At 41.9% G+C, this 18,581-nt stretch overlaps 2 protein-coding genes across 4 annotated transcripts in view; both read right to left on the minus strand.

Moving 5' to 3' along the window:
* The window catches only part of LOC141117699 (NACHT, LRR and PYD domains-containing protein 3-like), a 2,363,088-nt gene that overhangs the window by 578,786 nt on the left and 1,765,721 nt on the right, over positions 1-18,581 (minus strand). The gene's annotated exons all lie outside the window — the stretch shown is intronic.
* The window catches only part of LOC141117538 (NACHT, LRR and PYD domains-containing protein 3-like), a 215,874-nt gene continuing 215,680 nt past the window's right edge, over positions 18,388-18,581 (minus strand). Inside the window, exon 3 of the mRNA XM_073610438.1 lies at positions 18,388-18,556. Within this exon, the coding sequence (XP_073466539.1) occupies positions 18,388-18,556 (169 nt within the window). The remainder of the gene's footprint in view (positions 18,557-18,581) is intronic.

Below are 18,581 nucleotides of genomic sequence, written 5' to 3' on the forward strand. Positions count from 1 at the left end.
GAAGGGCAGATCTCCTGTAACCTATTCACAGCTACTTCGATTTATATAACATATGATGTGCAACAAATACATAAACATGAAGCGCAACAAAGTTATCTTATAAAATTACAAACATCATGAGAAAGTTCATAAATGTGTAAAAGCGGATTTCCTACAAGCCATTCACCACTACTTCCATCTCCAACCACCATGCAGTGACTTGTGCAGTAAGACCTATTTCACACTGCAGAGCCGCTGAAGCACTGGTAGTTTTTGTGGTGCTTTAGTGGTGTTTTTGCGGGTATTTCATGCCCTAGTGGGCCGGTGATAATGGGGCCTTTAAAAAATGATAAAAGACCAGTTTCGTAACACTTTCAAAGCGCTTTGGAAGTGCTGCCCATTCATTTCAATGGGTAGGAGCATTTTGGGAGCGCTATTTATAATGCTCATAACCCGCCCCAAAGATGCTGCTTGCAGGACTTTTTCTAATGTCCCACAAGCGCACCGCCCCAGTGTGAAAGCACTCATACAAATAAATGGGAGGCAGTTTTCAGGCGCTATTTCTAGTGCTAAAATGCCTGAAAACTACTTCAGCGTGAAAGGGATCTAACAGAAATACCAGAGATTGATCCAGATGGATTAAATCAATGCTGATCATCTTCCACCTCTTTGCAGCAAATTCAATCAACCTCCACCACACCGGTGAGCAAACAGGTCACTTACCAAAAGGTTTGTCCCCACAAGCAAGGCCCAGACACGCTTGTTTATATCCTTCCAGCAGCGCCACTCCGCTCAAGCCGGCTTCCGATGGGAACAGACTGTGCCACGGAATGTCAGTCCTCCAGGTATTATCTCCAATATCACCCGAGGTATCCAGACAATGGCCACAATCACATCACATAGAAAAGAAAAAGCCTCCATAGTGCAAAATCCTTAAATATATATAGAATCACAGGTTATACACTTCCATCATATACACAAGTATACACAGAACTCAGAGCACACACCGCTCCGGACTGCAGCCGTGTATGATGGAGTCCAGGCAGTGACATGGAGGCTTTTTCTTTTCTATGTAATGTGATTGAGGACCATTGTCTGGATATCTCGGGTGATATTGTACAGTACCTGACCACGAGATTATGTTTCCAGCGCGATCCCATCGCGCTGGTAATCAGCGACAGGGTACTGTGCATGTCGCGCTGGCTCGCTGATCGGGAAAGGAAAACTTTTTTTCCTTTTGCGATGAGCGACAGGCAGTGCTGACAGCTGTCTGGTATGAATCATGAGGGGGAATGCCGCACCAAATTTTAAATGAAAAAAACTGGCGTGGGTTCCCCCAGGGGCATACCAGGCCCTTAGGTCTGGTATGGATTGTAAGGGGAACCCCCTATGCTGAAAAATCGATGTGGGGGTCCCCCCACAAAATCCATACCAGACCCTTATCCGAGCACACAGCCCAGCCGGTCAGGAAAGAGGGTGGGGACGAGCGAGCACCCCCCTGAACCGTACCAGGCTGCATGCCCTCAACATAGGGGAGTGGGAGCTTTGGGGGAGGGGGGTGCCCTGCGGGCCCCCACACCCCAAAGCACCTTGTCCCCATGTTGATGAGGACAAGGGTCTCTTCCCAACAGCCCTGGCCATTGGTTGTCGGGGTCTGCGGGCAGAGGGCTTATCGGAATCAGGGAGCCCCCTTTAATAAGGGGTCCCCCAGATCCCAGCCCCCCACCCTATGTGAATGAGTTTGGGGTACATGGTACCCCTACCCATTCACCTAGGAAAAAAAGTGTCATTAAAAAAAAAAACACAATACACAGGTTTTAAAAGTAATTTATTAGGCAGCTCCGGGGGTCCTCTTCCGACATGCATTATAAGGGGGCGTGACCCCAGAGTCCCTGCGCATGCTGGGACTGTGATGACACAAGGGGGCGGGGTCACCGCCTATATAAATGGCTGCGCAGCTCGCACACAGCATTCCAGCAGGAGAGAGCGTCATGTCAACATCGGAAGAAGAGAAGAGGGGACAAGACAGCACAACAGACCGGGCCCCCGCTAGCAAAAGAGCTGGAAGAAGATAGCAGAGGGGCCCGGGAGAAGAGGCGGAACACCGGGAGAGGAGGCCGAACACCGGGAGAGGAGGCCAAACACCGGGAGAAGAAGCCGAACACCGGGAGAAGAGGCCGGAGAGAGCGGAGAAGTCGGAAGAAGACACCCGAAGTCGGAAGAAGACCCCTGCAGCTGCCTAATAAATTACTTTTAAAACCTGTGTATTATGTTATTTTTTTATTGACACTTTTTTTTCCCTAGGTGAATGGGTAGGGGTACCAATGAACTCAACTGTCTCATAGAAGATAAAGACACATATCAAAACATTTAAGGGGACACTGTAAACAAGCTCAAAGCCACTCTATTTAAAAAAATTAAAAAAGCCCAAGAGAAAGGCATATTGGACAAAAAAGAGGCCCAATATCTAGTACCAGCAGCACCTAAAACCCCCATTATATATCAAGTTCCCAAAATACATAAGAACATACAAAAGCCCCCAGGACGCCCCATCATTAATGGGGTAGACTCCCTATTTTCTGGAGTCGGGGAATACTTAGATCACTTCTTACAGCCCATTGCCCAAAAATTTCCATCTTACACAAAAGACAGTAGAGACCTCATCAACCTTATCAGGGACATTCCAACTAATGAACGAACGTTCCTGGTAAGCATAGATGTTGATTCTCTATACACCAACATAAAACAAAAGGATGCCACCTCTGCGATCAAATGGGCCCTGGAAACCAAAACAATATTACATAGGACCCAAATAGATTTCATGTTAGATTTGCTACAATTAGCGATGGAAAACAACTATTTTTGGCATGACAAACAGTATTACAAACAAATAAAGGGAGTAGCCATGGGAGCTAAATATGCTCCCACAGTGGCAAATATTTTTATGAGCAAATGGGAGTCAGAGGAAATATTTGAGAGAAACATAGTAGGATTAAAAACATACAGAAGATACATAGACAATATCTTTCTAGTGTGGGAGGGTAGTGAGGATTCTCTAAAAAGATTTTTGGAACAGATTAATATTAACGAATACAACATATCGTTTTCATCTAATTACAGTAAAGAAAAGGTTAATTATTTGGACCTAAAAAATGTTAATTTCAATAACAATTTATATACACGAACATTTTTTAAAAATACGGATAGAAATAGCTATATCCCTACAACTAGTGGTCATCACCCGAGATGGATCTCGGGGATACCCAAAGGACAGATGTTAAGGATCAAGAGAAAGTGTAATTTACAGAAGGACTATATAGCCCAGTCCAACATGTTGATGGACAGATTTGAGCAAAAAGAATATAAACAGCAACAGCTTTCACAAATACAACAAGAAGTAGGAAGAATGGATAGAGAACAATTACTTATCTCTAAAACTAGAAAGAAAGAAAGCTATGATCTTACCCTCTGCACAGAATTTAATCGACAGTATGAACAAATAGAAAAGATCATTAAAAAACATTGGCCCATTTTACTTAGAGATCCAGTTCTTTTGAAAAACTTATCTTCGCGTCCAAAGTTTGTTTATAAACGCCCCCCTGTATTAAAGGATAAAATTGTTAAAAGTATCCCTGACCCCCCCAAAGAAGTTAGTAACTTTCCTTGACCAAACGGGTTTCTTTAAATGTGGCAGATGCCTAATCTGCAGAACATGTAAGGGTGGAAAGAAAAAGACCACACATTTCAAATCTAGGGTAACAGGACAAACATATGAAATTTATAAATTTATAACCTGCGGCACTACACATGTCACATACCTCTTGGAATGTGAATGTGGTCTCCAATATGTGGGCAGAACCACATGGGAGCTCAAAGTTACACTAAGGCAACACATCAATAATATAAAAAAGGGTTTCCGCAAACATAGTTTATCTTATCATTTTAGAAGATTCCACAATAGAGATCCATCTAAACTTATTTTCTGTGGCATTGATAGGGTGGAGAAACATTGGAGGGGCACCAATCTCAAACAAGCCATTTCCCAAAACGAAACCCAATGGATTCATCAATTACAGTCCTTAACACCTAAAGGGTTAAATGTGGACCTGGACATTAATTGTTTTATTAGTAATTTTTGAATAATAATTTTCCACATTCTGTATTTTCTTATTGTTATTTTAATTTTTCATTTATTTTAATTTTTATTTTTTATTTATTTTTTATTTTTATTATTTTTTATTTTTTTATTTTATTTTAATTTTAATTCTTATTTTATTTTTATTTTCAGTTTATTATTATTTTTATTTTTATTTTATCTTATTTTTATTTTTTTCACATTTATTTTTATTTTAATTTTTAGTTTTAGTTTTATTTCATTATTTTCATTTCTATTTGGTATTTCATCTTATTTATTCATATTCTCTTTTTTTCATTATTATTGTACCAATGTTTGTTAGTCCAGGAATTCCACCCCTGTACCATTTTCAATTAATTATTCACTCATCTTTTTATACACTTTTTTATATGAAGTGTAAGGCTAATGTTACAATGGCTCACACTATTTAACACATTTTGATCTATTTTGTTGTAATACCTCATTCCCAACACAAGATTGCCTCCGGTCACTCCCTGACAATCCAGTAAGTAAGATATTGGCATACACTCTTGTTTACATAAATTACATCACTTCCTGTACCCCTGACCACTTCCGGTCTCGGCAGATATGTCACTTCCGGTTCCGGCGGAAGCCGGAAGTGAAACTAATTTTTTTACTGCGCCATCAGTGAGAGTAGTGGGAGTCATTGGGTGTAGTAGTAGGTACTTAAGGTACATAAGACAGCCAACCACAGACTCCATAAGCTTCTGATGATGCCCAGTGGGAGAGGTGAAACATGTCAAGCTAAGGACTATCTGTGAAGGCTATTTGGATGCCAAGGCGGCAATTTTGCACATTTTAAAAAATGTTGATGTTAGTGTAATGATTTTAAATCTTTTAAATAAATCTTGCCATATTACACTATATCCTCTCTCTCTTCACTTGTCCGAACTTTACCATTGCAATTACCTATGATTGAGTAAAGTATGTAGGACCCATAACAAGCGGTGGAGGAGAGAAGGTTCCATTCCATTCCATTCTCTGAAGTACAACCAACTTATCCATTTTGCTGGACAGAAGATACCATCTTTAAACACAAAGGCGCATTGATTTTCACTATCTGGTTAGTGGGGACCCAGGAGGGGAACACAGGAAGTCACCAAGATTACACCTATGTGTCACCATTTCCGTACTCCACAATAGATGAACTTTATTGATTGCACTTTATTCTTTGCACCTTATTATATCATATTGTATGAATTTATTGGAACTTTAGCACTTTGCTGTATATGTTGTTATATGACATATATTTTATGTAAGTAGATGCAAATTATGATATAGAGAGGCAGCGCTGAGTATTAATTTCTTTTTTATTAGTTTTTTGGGGGGCACTTACCTCACACTACAGCGGCAGCCCCATTGCATATATCTTGTATGTCTGTGTGTGTGCAGACATACACACACATTTACATTTTGGATTCACTAAAATTACTTTATTTACATTTGTTTTTTTTACTCACTATATTCACTCCACAGCGCGGGTCCATTCCCATTACCATGTACCCCATACTCATTCACATAGGGTGGGGGGCCGGGATCTGGGGGCCCCCTTATTAAAGGGGGCTCCCAGATTCCGATAAGCTCTCCGCCCGCAGACCCCGACAACCAACGGCCAGGGTTGTCGGGAAGAGGCCCTTGTCATCATCAACATGGGGAAAAGGTGCTTTGGGTGGGGGGGCCCCTCCCCAAAAGCACCCACACCCCATGTTGAGGGCATGCAGCCTGGTATAGTTCAGGAGGGGGGCGCTTGCTCGTCCCCACCCCCTTTCCTGACCGGCCGGGCTGCGTGCTCGGATAAGGGTCTGGTATGAATTTTTGGGGGGGACCCACGACGATTTTTCGGTGTAGGGGGTACCCCTTAAAATCCATACCAGACCTAAGGGCCTGGTATGCCCCTGGGGGGAACCCATGCCAGTTTTTTTCATTTAAAATTTGGCGCGGCGTTCCCCCTCATGATTCATACCAGACAGCTGTTAGCGCTGCCTGTCGCTCATCGCGAAAGGAAAAAAAGTTTTCCTTTCCCGATCAGCGAGCCAGCTCGGCGCTGGCTCCCGAGACGGGGCTCGCAGGTGTCAAATCTCTCCGATAACTGCGGCGAGATGGACACAATGTTGCGGTCACCTACTGTATTTTTGCATATCATATGTTATACAGACTGAAGTAGCTGTGAATTTTTATTATTGATCACTATTGGTGGAGTTATCACATCTACATTAGAAGTGTTGGTATTCGAACACATTGTAGGTTGCAGATTTCTCATTTGTCTCATCACACATTTTGTCACTAATGCCTTGTACACACGGTCGGATTTTCCGATGGAAAAAGTGTTGTCGGAAATTCCGATCGTGTGTGGGCTCCATCTGACTTTTTCTGTCGGAATTTCCGACACACAAATTTTGAGAGCAGGATTTAAAATTTTCCGACAACAAAATCCGATTGTGTAAATTCTGATCGTGTGTACACAAATCTGACGCACAAAGTGCCACGCATGCTCAGAATAAATTAAGAGACGAAAGCTATTGGCTACTGCCCCATTTATAGTCCCGACTAACGTGTTTTACGTCACAGCGTTCAGAACGATTGGATTTTCTGGAAACTTTGTGCGGCCATGTGTATGCAAGACAAGTTTGGCCCAAAATCCGTCGGAAAAAATCCGATGGATTTTGTTGTCGGCATGTCCGATCAATGTCCGATCGTGTGTACAGGGCATAAGTGTAAAGCTCTATACATAGAATTATATTATACTATTTGTGTTTCTATATCAGACTTCCTGCTGGCAGCTGGTTTTCATTCATTAGATTTTGACAAAGTTGTTAATATTTTATTTTTTCATATTTTTTAGTGCAGATATTTCATTTTTTACATTTTTATATCCAGCTTTAGAGAACTGTCTGATGTTGGTGATATATAGAGACAACCAGGAGATGAAATATATCTCCATTATTATTATGTGATTTATATTATTTAGACATACACTACATTACCAAAAGTATTGTGACACCTGCCTTTACAAGCACATAAACTTTAAGAGCATCCCAGTCTTAAGTAAGTGCAGCGCTATGATTGCAAGAAAAGGGAAAAATTGTATGTGATTCAAACATATATGTGACAAAATGACACAAACTCTAACATAATAGATGTGAATGGATATTAAGCAATGTGCTAAGATAGTGACTGCACTACACACAAATGTCCAAATTGAACGAAATGATGAAATACAGTCCAATTAGGTTTGTGATCCAATACACATGTGAGAAGTTCCTGGCATTCCTGGGAACCTTGGAGTGAAAAAATTGAAGCAAACACCACCACCGTGAAAGAGGGAGGAGGCTTACCAGATAATATTGACTTGGCGGGGCATATACCACCCAAGTCAACAAGGCTTGTTGGGTTCAAACCACCCAATGGGGGATAGCAGATCCTGGAACTCCGTCAGTCGATCAGCCTTAGACGGTCATGAGATGTTAGCTGAAGGCTCCAGGAATCTCGGGGAGCATGAAAACTTATTGTCACAGGAAGGGTATCAGGTAATAGAAAAAGGGGGCTGACATAACGTGATACCGTTTAAAAAAAAGGTGGTTTATTAAAAATATAAATTCAACACTCACATTTGGAAGAAATTGATACAGCATGTAAAAGCATGAAGCAATGTTAGCGGAAGGTCCATCCAACGCGTTTTGACTGCACAGTCGTCATCTGGGGTGTGGACCCCCCGAAAAACATCGCTTAAATGGAGATAGTGACCCCAGAGTTTGCTTGACACCGGAAGTGATCCCAAATGACATCACTTCCTGTCTCCATGTCTAAATCCAAAACACAAAATCAAGGAACAGTTTGTACATACGAATAGATTGCATGATAGCAATAGCCAGCACCTCCGAATGGCATAACGGAATGCATCTCACAGTGCGCCATGCACCAAAACACTCGGTCTGTAAACCAAGCCTCATTGTGAAATCAAGGCATGGTTGTCTGGCTGCCATCTCAAACTAAACAAGCCTTGTTTTGAAACTGAGGCTTGGATAAGTGACTTCCTCTTTCTATATCTTTACTTCATGTATTGCAGCATCTGGTCTATTAGCCAAACCTCGCTATGAAGTTGAGGCGTGACTATATGGCTTCCATCACAACCAAGCCTCATTATGGGACTGAGGTGTGGATTGGTGACTTCCGCCCTGCAAACCAACTAAGCCTCCCTCCAGAGGCGAAGCCCGGAATAACAATCAGATATAGCACGATAAACATAGAGGACGTGTCACATAAAAAACACGGGTCACATGCCCATCCACAGATAGGTAAATACAAAACCTAAGAGAATATAAAAAATAAAAAATAAGCCCGCTTATTTTTTATTTATTATTTTTTATATTCTCTCGACCCGTGTTTATTATGTGAGACGTCCTCTATGTTTATTGTGCTATATCTGATTGTTATACCGGGCTTCGCCTCTGGAGGGAGGCTTAGTTGGTTTGCAGGGCGGAAATCACCAATCCACACCTCAGTCCCATAATGAGTCTTAGTTGTTATGGAAGCCATATAGCCACGCCTCAACTTCATAGTGAGGTTTGGCTAATAGATCTGATGCTGCAATACATAAAGTAAAGATATACAAAGAGAAAGTCACCTATCCAAGCCTCAGTTTCAAAAGGAGGCTTGTTTAGTTTGAGATGGCAGCCAGACAACCATGCCTCGATTTCACAATGAGGCTTGGTTTACAGACCAAATGTTTTGGTGCATGGCGCACTGTAAGATGCATTCCGTTATGCCATTGGGAGGTGCTGGCTATCGCTATCATGCAATCCATTTGTATATACAAACTGTTCCTTGATTTTGTGTTTTGGATTTAGACATGGAGACAGGAAGTGATGTCATTTGGGATCACTTCCGGTTTCAAGCAAACTCTGGGGTCACTATCTCCATTTAAGCGATGTTTTCCGGGGGATCCACACCCCAGATGACAACTGTGCAGTCAAAACGCGTTGGGTGGACCTTCCGCTAACATTGCCTCATGCTTTTACATGCTGTATCAATTTCTTCCAAATGTGAGTGTTGAATTTATATTTTTAATAAACCACCTTCTTTTTAAACGGTATCACGTTATGTCAGCCCCCTTTTTCTATTACATGATACCGTTCCTGTGACAATAAGTTTTCATGCTCCCTGAGACTCCTGGAGCCTTCAGCTAACATCTCATGACTGTCTAAGGCTGATCGACTGACGGAGTTCCAGGATCTGCTGTCCCCCATTGGGTGGTTTGAACCCAACAAGCCTTGTTGACTTGGGTGGTATATGCCCCGCCAAGTCAATATTATCTGGTAAGCCTCCCTCTTTCATGGTGGTGGTGTTTGCTTCAATTTTTTCACTCCAAGGTTCCCAGGAATGCCAGGAACTTCTCACACGTGTATTGGATCACAAACCTAATTGGACTCTATTTCATCATTTCGTTCAATTTGGACATTTGTGTGTAGTGCAGTCACTATCTTAGCACTTTGCTTAATATCCATTCACATCTATTATGTTAGAGTTTGTGTCATTTTGTCACATATATGTTTGAATCACATACAATTTTTCCCTTTTCTTGCAATCATAGCGCTGCACTTACTTAAGACTGGGATGCTCTTAAAGTCTAAAAGGACCATACTAACGGTCCAAAAATCGGCAGATTGTTTGTTCGGATTAAGTTTACTTCCCATGTTCGTATTGTGTGTATGGGCCTTTAGTCCGTAGGGTTCAATATTGAGTTGGCCCAACCTTTGCAGCTATAAAGGCTTCATCTCTTCTGGGAAGGCTGTCCACAAGGTTTAGAAGTGTATCTATGGGAATGTTTGACCATTCTTCCAGAAGTGCAATTGTTAGGTCAGGCATTGATTTAGGATGAGAAGGCCTGGCTCGCAGTCTCCACTCTAATTCATCCCAAAAGTGTTCTATTAGGTTGAGGTCAGGACTGTCTAGGCCAGTCAAGTTTCTCATTCATGTCTTTATGGACTTTGCTTTCTTCACTGCCCCAAATCATTTGGTGGAGGGGGGATTATGGTGTGGGGTTGTTTTTCAGGGATTAGGCTTGATTTCAGGGGTTGGGCTTGGCTCCTTAGTTCCAGTGAAGGGAACTCTTAACGCATCAGCATACCAGGATATTTTGGACAATTTTATGCTCCCAACTTTATGGGAACAGTTTGGGGATGGCCCCTTCCTGTTCCAACATGACTGCACACCAGTGCACGAAGCAAGGTCCATAAAGACATGGATGAGCGAGTTTGGGGTGGAGGAACTTGACTGGCCTAAACAGAGTCCTGACCTCAACCCCATAGAACATCTTTGGGATGAATTAGAGCAGAGACTGCGGGCCAGGCCTTCTCGTCCAACATCAGTGCCTGACTTACAAATGCTCTTTTGGAAGATTGGTCAAACATTCCCATAGACACACTCCAAAACTTTGTGGACAGACTTCCCAGTAGAGATAAAGCTGTTATAGCTGCAAAGGGTGGGCCAACTCAATATTGAACAGTACAGACTAAGACTGGGATGCCATTAAAGTTCATGTGTGTGTGTAAAGGCAGGCGTCCCAATACTTTTAGTAATATAGTGTAACAGTCCACGATTGGATATTTAGGCTCCATGCACACTGGCTAAATACATTGCTGCTACTACAGAAGTTTTGTGTTCTGACTGTAGAATCAGCTCCATGTTCTCCTATGTGTCCATACACATTGGGACGATTACACACATATTGTGAGCTCAACGTTTAGAGGCAGGAAAATAAACCCTTCTGGTTCATGTTTCTGAAAAAGTGTGTATAAAGGGCGCTATCTGGACAAAGGAAAAAAAATTTAAATATTATTGTGAATTAATAAAAGCTGTATAAGTAAAGGAATAAATGAAATAAAATGTGTGTAATCAAAAAGTGCACAATTTATCAATATACATAAAAGTCCATAAATTTCTATGATAAATGACTCTTCAATATATGCTCCAACACCGTGCTCCTGAAAAATGTGCTCCAATACTCCAAACCAATAGTGCTTCACCCGGAGTGACTATAGAATGCACTCACCAGATTTCCCCGGCCAGCAAGTGACCATAAAGCATGAAATGTGAGAAACTGCTCGATTCATAGGTCAGTCTCCATCAGAATCCACATCTTTCTCCTCCATACATGGATATATACGATCATGATCGAATAAGCAGGGATATGTAAAAATAATCTCTCCAGTATCATATATCCTCCACAATATTCATTTGTCTCCTTCTCCCATCACAAGACTCTGTGGAACTGGTTCCACCACAAAGAGCCACATAAGGCAGGTATAGTGTAATAAAGTTTTTTTTAAAAGAAAGCTGCACTTACATATGTCCAATATGATACAAACAGCACAAAGGCAGCTCAAGGGTCTGTAGAATCGATCCCGCACCGCTGTGTGACTAGCGACATGTGGTGTGCTTTACAACTACCCGGCGGAAGTGGAGGACTCCTATCAGTTTGTGTGTCAAGCCTCTCTTCTATGCATTTCACGCTCTGCGCGTGTCATCGAGTTTCTGATTGGAGCTTTCTGGCAGAAAAAAATGCAAAACTCTCCTAAACTCATCTAAACTTTGTACAATAAAATCTCTATATGAAAGTTTTTTTCTGCCAAGGGAACTGGCATTTTTTTAAGCCCAGTGTGCATGGAGCCTTATGGAGTCTAAAGATGGAAAGTGATGACATTCTCATATTTCTATATTATTTATGTGGTTTAGATATAAAACTGTCCCAGAATATTATTGTCTCAGTCAGTCCTGTTATACTCACTGTAATTTCTCTATCCGGCTTGTTGTCAGAGCTTCCATCAGATCCCTGAAATGAGGACCCTCCAGATTGTTCCCAGACAGGTCCAGTGTCCTCAGTGTCTGGTTATTTCTTATTCCATATGCCAGGTGGGGGCAGGAACTGTCTGTCAGGTGATTATCATACAATCTGTAGAAGAAGAGAAGAATGTTACCAGATGAAAATGAATTTCTCCCCCAAGAATGAATGTAACTATTCTCTACATGAATGGAAATCATTTCTCTTTATTGGAATCATTAATATGAGATCACTTTATAAAACCCGATCGATCATCTACACTATTGGAGGATTTCTCTTTTTGTGGACCCCAATTACTAAATGTGACAGGAGAAGTGGATGAGGTGGTTTGATCCATTCATTATTCCTGTATGGGGATTGGACCATACACACTCACACTGACCTCTAGGCTTTCACCTCCAACCTTCTGCTAAGTTTTGGATTCAGTTGTGGGGATTCACTTTGATGGTCACAGAAGTCTCACTCATATTGTGGAAACTTCATTGACTAAAAGTGACACCATTGTACTTTGGGATTTCCTTAGAACATCATGGTGGAGGATTTGATCTTATGGTGTGGAGAAGATTTTATTATTACCGTTCTTTATTTGGAGCTTTTTAAAAAAATTTTTTACTAATATTGCTGCACTAATTTTATATAGGCTGATTATAAATTCTCTTCATTAGTTATCAGTGAAATAGTCTCCATACCATTGATATATATACACTTATAGGGAGTTTTGTGATGAGGAGTCTCACTTTTATTGTTATATTGTCACATTTATATTGTGTGAATGTTATATACTAGTGCTGCAGTCTTCCATATTATACTAGATGTGATAACTCCACCAATAGGGATCAGATATAACAATTCTATTCAGTACAAAAATACACTTTCATACATGTGAGGAAGGGCAGATCTCCTCCAATCTATTCACAGCTACTTCAATTTATATAACATATAATGTACAGAAATACATAAATATGAAGAGCAACAAAGTTATCTTATAAAATTACAAACATCAAGAGAAAGTTCATAAATGTGTAAAAGCGGATTTCCTACAACCCATTCACCACTACTTCCATCTCCAATCACCATACAGTGACTTGTGTAGTAAGACCCATTTCACACTGCAGAGCCGATAAAACAGCCCTAAATCGCTGGTCATTTTTGCGGTGCTTTAGTGGTGTTTTAGCTGCGCTTTTCATGCCCTAGTGGGCCGGTGACAACGGGACCTTAAAGTGGAGCTCCACCCATATTTTAAAATAATTTCCCTCCAAAGCCGCTGTGTGTGCTGATAAATAATTGGCATATTTTTCCCATAAACTCAATACTGTATAGTAGTTGGCACTTCCTGTCCTCGGCCGCGGCCCAGCATTTCCTCCCCTCTCTGCAATGCCTCTTGGGAGATGTTTGTCATCAATCCCAGGAGGCAATAGGCATTGCTGGGCCATAGCATCGTGTTATTTCAAAACCGGAAATGACGCGATGCAAGGCGGCCAGCGCCATTTTAAATAAGGGCAACCAGGCTTTTGTTGCCATGGTTACCAAAGCTTCTTATACACAGTGATGGGTGGTGGGGGAGGAGGCTGGAGCATCTCAGCTCTGATGACATACAGGGCCCGGGGGAGGGGACAGACACACCATTTACTGATTTATAATAGAGGAATATGATGGGGCAATTTTGATGGGGCAATATGACAGGGCAGTTTTGATGGGGGCAGTTTTGATGAGGCAATATGATGGGGCAGTCTTGATGGGGGCAGTTTTGATGGGACAATTCTGATGGGACAGTTTTGATGGGGCAATATTATGGGGCAGTTTTTATGGTGGCAATATGATGGGGCAGTTTTGATGGGAGTAGTTTTGATGGGGCAATTCTGATGGGGCAATTTTGATGGGGCAGTTTTGATGGTGGCAATATGATGGGGTAGTTTTGATGCGGGCAGGTTTGATGGGGCAATTCTGATGGGGGCAATTTTGATGGGGCAGTCTTGATGGGGGAAGTTTTGATGGTGGCAATATGATGGGGCAGTTTAAAAGGGGGCAGTTTTGATGGGGCAATTCTGATGGCGGCAATTTTGACAGGGCCGTTTTGATGGTGGCAATATGATGGGGTAGTTTTGGTGGGGCAATTCTGATAGGGCAGTTTTGATGTGGGCAATTCTGATGGGGTAGTTTTGATGGGGGCAGTTTTGATAGGGGCAATATGATGGGGCAGTTTTTATGGTGGCAATATGATGGGGCAGTTTTGATGGGGGCAGTTTTGATGGGGAAATTATGATGAGGCAATTTTAATGGGCAGTTTTTATGGTGGCAGTTTTGATGGGGGCAATATGATGGGGCAGTATAATGGGGTAGTTTTGATGGGGCAATTCTGATGGGGGTAATTTTGATGGGGCAGTTTTGATGAGGGCAAATTTGATGAGGCAATATGATGGGGCAGTTTTGATGGGCAGTTTTGATGGGGCAATTCTGATGGCGGCAATTTTGACGGGGCCGTTTTGATGGTGGCAATATGATGGGGTAGTTTTGGTGGGGCAATTCTGATGGGGCAGTTTTGATGTGGGCAATTCTGATGGGGTAGTTTTGATGGGGGCAGTTTTGATGAGGGCAAATTTGATGAGGCAATATGATGGGGCAGTTTTGATGGGGCAATTTTGATGGTGGCAATATGATTAGACAGTTATGATGGGGGCATGTGATGGGTGTTGTGATACGCTTTGCTGGGGCAATGTGATGTGCTTTGCGGGGGCTGTTGTGATGCGAATTGTGGAAGGTGTTGTGATGCAATTTGCGGGGGTGTTGTGATGCCATTTGCGGGCAGTGATGTGATGCCATTTGCGGGGGGTGTTGTGAAGCAATTTTTGGGGGTGTTGTGATGCGATTTGTGGGGGGTGTTGTGATGCAATTTGCAGGGAGCGATGTGATGTCATTTGAGGGGGTTGTTGTGATGCGATTTTCTGGAGGTAATGTGATGCAATTTGCTGGGGGTGTTGTGATACGATTTGCGGGGGTGTTGTGATGCGATTTGCGGGGGGCTATGTGATGCAATTTGCGGGGGGTGTTGTGATGCGATTTGCGGGGGTTGCTGTGATGCAATTTTCTCGGGGCGATGTGATGTCATAGAAATTCATCTGTACTTGGTCTACGCCATTTGCAGGTAGGCAATGCAAGAAATAATGCAATTGTAATTTATTTCCTTATTCCTGGAGGGAGGAGGGGAGGAAAGGTTTGCATAGCTGAGGAAAACAAAGAAAAAACTGTGCTATATAAGTTAGTTGTGAATATTCCACAGCTGAACTGCTGCTTCCTTGGGGGGTTTTTCATGATAGCGCGGTGATTTTTTTGTTTTTCTCTGCATAGCTAAGGGGCAGCAACTTCCTCTGACATGGCCGTAGCTATGGAAACCTGACCTGAAACCTATCACACTGCTTGTGGTGCACGGAGCAAGTGCGAGATCTACAAGGATGAGATCCAGGAAGAAATACAGTCTGGCTTCAGATGCCCACACTTAAGATGGCCACGGCCTGCTGGAAGTTTATAAAATAACAAACTAATGCTATAAACTAACAAAACGGACCTTAGTTTACAGACTAACTTTACTAGAATACATTAAGCTTGTGTATTATAGGGGTATTTTTATTTAAAAAGTATACATTCGGCCGGAACACCGCTTTAAAAAAAGAAAAAAGACCAGTTTTGTGGCGCTTTCAAAGCGCTTGGAAGTGCTGCCAATTCATTTCAATGGGTAGGGGCATTTTGGGAGAGCTATTTATAATGCTCATAACCCGCCCCAAAGATGCTGCTTGCAGGACTTTTTCTAATGTCCCACAAGTGCACCGCCCGAGTGTGAAAGCACTCATACAAATAAATGGGAGGCAGTTTTCAAGTGCTATTTCTAGCGCTAAAATGTCTGAAAACTGCCTCAGTGTGAAAGGGGTCTAACAGAAATACCAGAGATTTATCCAGATGGATTAAATCAATGCTGATCAACTTCCACCTCTTTGCAGCAACTTCAATCAACCTCCCCCACACCGGTGAGCAAACAGGTCATTTACCAAAAGGTTTGTCCCCACAAGCAAGGCCCAGACACGCTTGTTTATATCCTTCCAGCAGCGCCACTCTGCTTAAGCCGACTTCCAATGAGAACAGACTGTGCCACGGAATGTCAGTCCTCCAGGTAGTATCTCCAATATCACCCGAGATATCCAGACAATGGCCGCAATCACATTACATAGAAAAAAAAAAGCCTCCATAGTGCATAATCCTTAAATATATATAGAATCACAGATTGTACACTTCCATCATATACACGAGTATACACAGAACTCAGAGCACACACCGCTCCGGACTGCAGCTGTGTATGATGGAGTCCAGGCAGTGACATGGAGGCTTTTTCTTTTCTATGTAATGTGATTGCGGCCATTGTCTGGACACCTCGGGTGATATTGTATTTTTGCACATTATATGTTATACAGACTGAAGTAGCTGTGAATTTTTATTATTAAACACTATTGGTGGAGTTGCAGATTTCTCATTTGTCTCATAACACATTTTATCACTAAGTGTAGGGCTTTATACATAGAATTATATTATACTATTTGTACTTCTATATCAGACTTCCTGCTGGCGGCTGGTTTTCATTCATTAGATTTTCACAAAGTTGTTCATGTTTTTTAGTGCAGATATTAAATGTTTTATATTTTTATATCCAGCTTTAGAGAACTGTCTAATATTGGTGATATATAGAGACAGCCAGGTAATGAAATATATCTCCATTATTATTAGGTTTATGTAGTTTAGACATACACTATATTACCAAAAGTATTGGAACACCAGCCTTTATAAGCACATGAATTTTAATGGCATCTCAGACTTAATCCTCGTACACACGATCAGATTTTTGGACGACTGTTCGTCCATTTTTTGTGGTATGCTAGTCTCATATCGAAAGTGAAGAGGTTAATCTCCATATGGAAATTCCCTTCCGACAGAATACAACTTCAGAAGTGATGTAATGTGTTGAATAGTTTTGTATGTATTCTTTCGTTTCTTAGCATGCGTAGTCTTGCTCTCACAAGTTATTTTGGGTAAAAACTGTACTGATTAAACAAAAACCAGATGCTGAGTTCACGTACGATAAAATATTTATAGTCTGCACATCCAGCTTTTGTCAGACAAAAAAATCGGAATTGGCTGTCAAAAGCACCATACTAATGATCATGTTGGATTAGAAGGCCTGGCTTGCAGTCTCCACTCTAAATAATACCAAAGGTGTTCTATTGGGTTGAGGTCAGGACTCTGTGCAGGCCAGTCAAGTTCCTCCACCCCAAACTTGCTCATCTATGTCTTTATGGACCTTGCTTTATGCACTGGCAAATCATTTGGTGGAGGGGGGATTATGGTGTGGGGGGGGATTATGGAGTGGGGGGATTATAGAGTGGGGGGAGGGGGATTATGGTGTGGGGGGTGTTTTTCAGGGGTTGGGTTTGGACCCTTAGTTCCAGTGAAGGGAACTCTTAAGGCATCAGCATACCAAGACATTTTGGACAATTTCATTCTCTCAACTTTGTGGGAATAGTTTGGGGACGGCTCCTTCCTGTTCCTACATGACTGCTCACCAGAGCACAAAGCAAGGTCCATAAAAACATGGATGCGTGAGTTTGGGGTGGAGGAACTTGACTGGCCTGCACAGAGTCCTGACCTCAACCCGAAAGGACACCTTTGAGATTAATTAGGGCAGAGACTGCAAGCCAGGCCTTCTCATCCAACATCAGTGCCTGACCTCACAAATGGGCTTCTGGAAGAATGGTCAAACATTCCCATAGACACACTCCTAAACCTTGTGGACAGCATTCCCAGAAAAAATGAACCTTTTTAGCTGAAAAGGGTGGGCCAACTCAATATTGAACAATATGGACTAAGACTGGGATGTCATTAAAGTTCATGTATGTGTAAAGGCAGGTGTCCTAATAATTTTGGTAGTCTAGTGTAATAGTACAGTATTGGATATTTAGGCTCCATGCTCACTGGCTTAATACATTGCTGCTACTACAGGAGTTTTGTACTCTGCCTGTAGAAGCAGCTCCATGTTCTCCTATGTCTCCATACACATTGGGATGATTACAGACATATTGTGAGCTCAACGTTTAGAGGCAGGAAAAAAACCTTCTGGTTCGTGTTTCCGATTGGAGCTTTCTGGCAGAAAAATGCTAAACTCTCCTAAACTCATCTAAACTTTGTACAATAAACTCTCTATATGAAAGTTTTTTCTGCCAAGGGAACTGACATTTTTTTAAGCCCAGTGTGCATGGAGCCTTATGGAGTCTAAAGATGGAATTTGATTACATTCTCATATTTCTTTATTATTTATGTGGTTTAGATATAAAACTGCGCAAGAATATTATTGTGTCAGTCAGTCCTGTTATACTCACTGTAATTCCTCTATCTGGCTTGTTGTCAGAGCTTCCATGAGATCCCTGAAATGAGGACCCTCCAGATAGTTCCCAGAAAGGATCAGTGTCCTCAGTGTCTGGTTATTTCTTATTCCAGATGCCAGGTGGGGGCAGGAACTGTCTGTCAGGTAATTATTCCCCAATCTGTAGAAGAGAAGAATGTTACCAG

This window comes from Aquarana catesbeiana, linkage group LG13 (assembly GCF_042186555.1).
Source record: "Aquarana catesbeiana isolate 2022-GZ linkage group LG13, ASM4218655v1, whole genome shotgun sequence".
NCBI classification, from domain to species: Eukaryota; Metazoa; Chordata; class Amphibia; order Anura; family Ranidae; genus Aquarana; species Aquarana catesbeiana.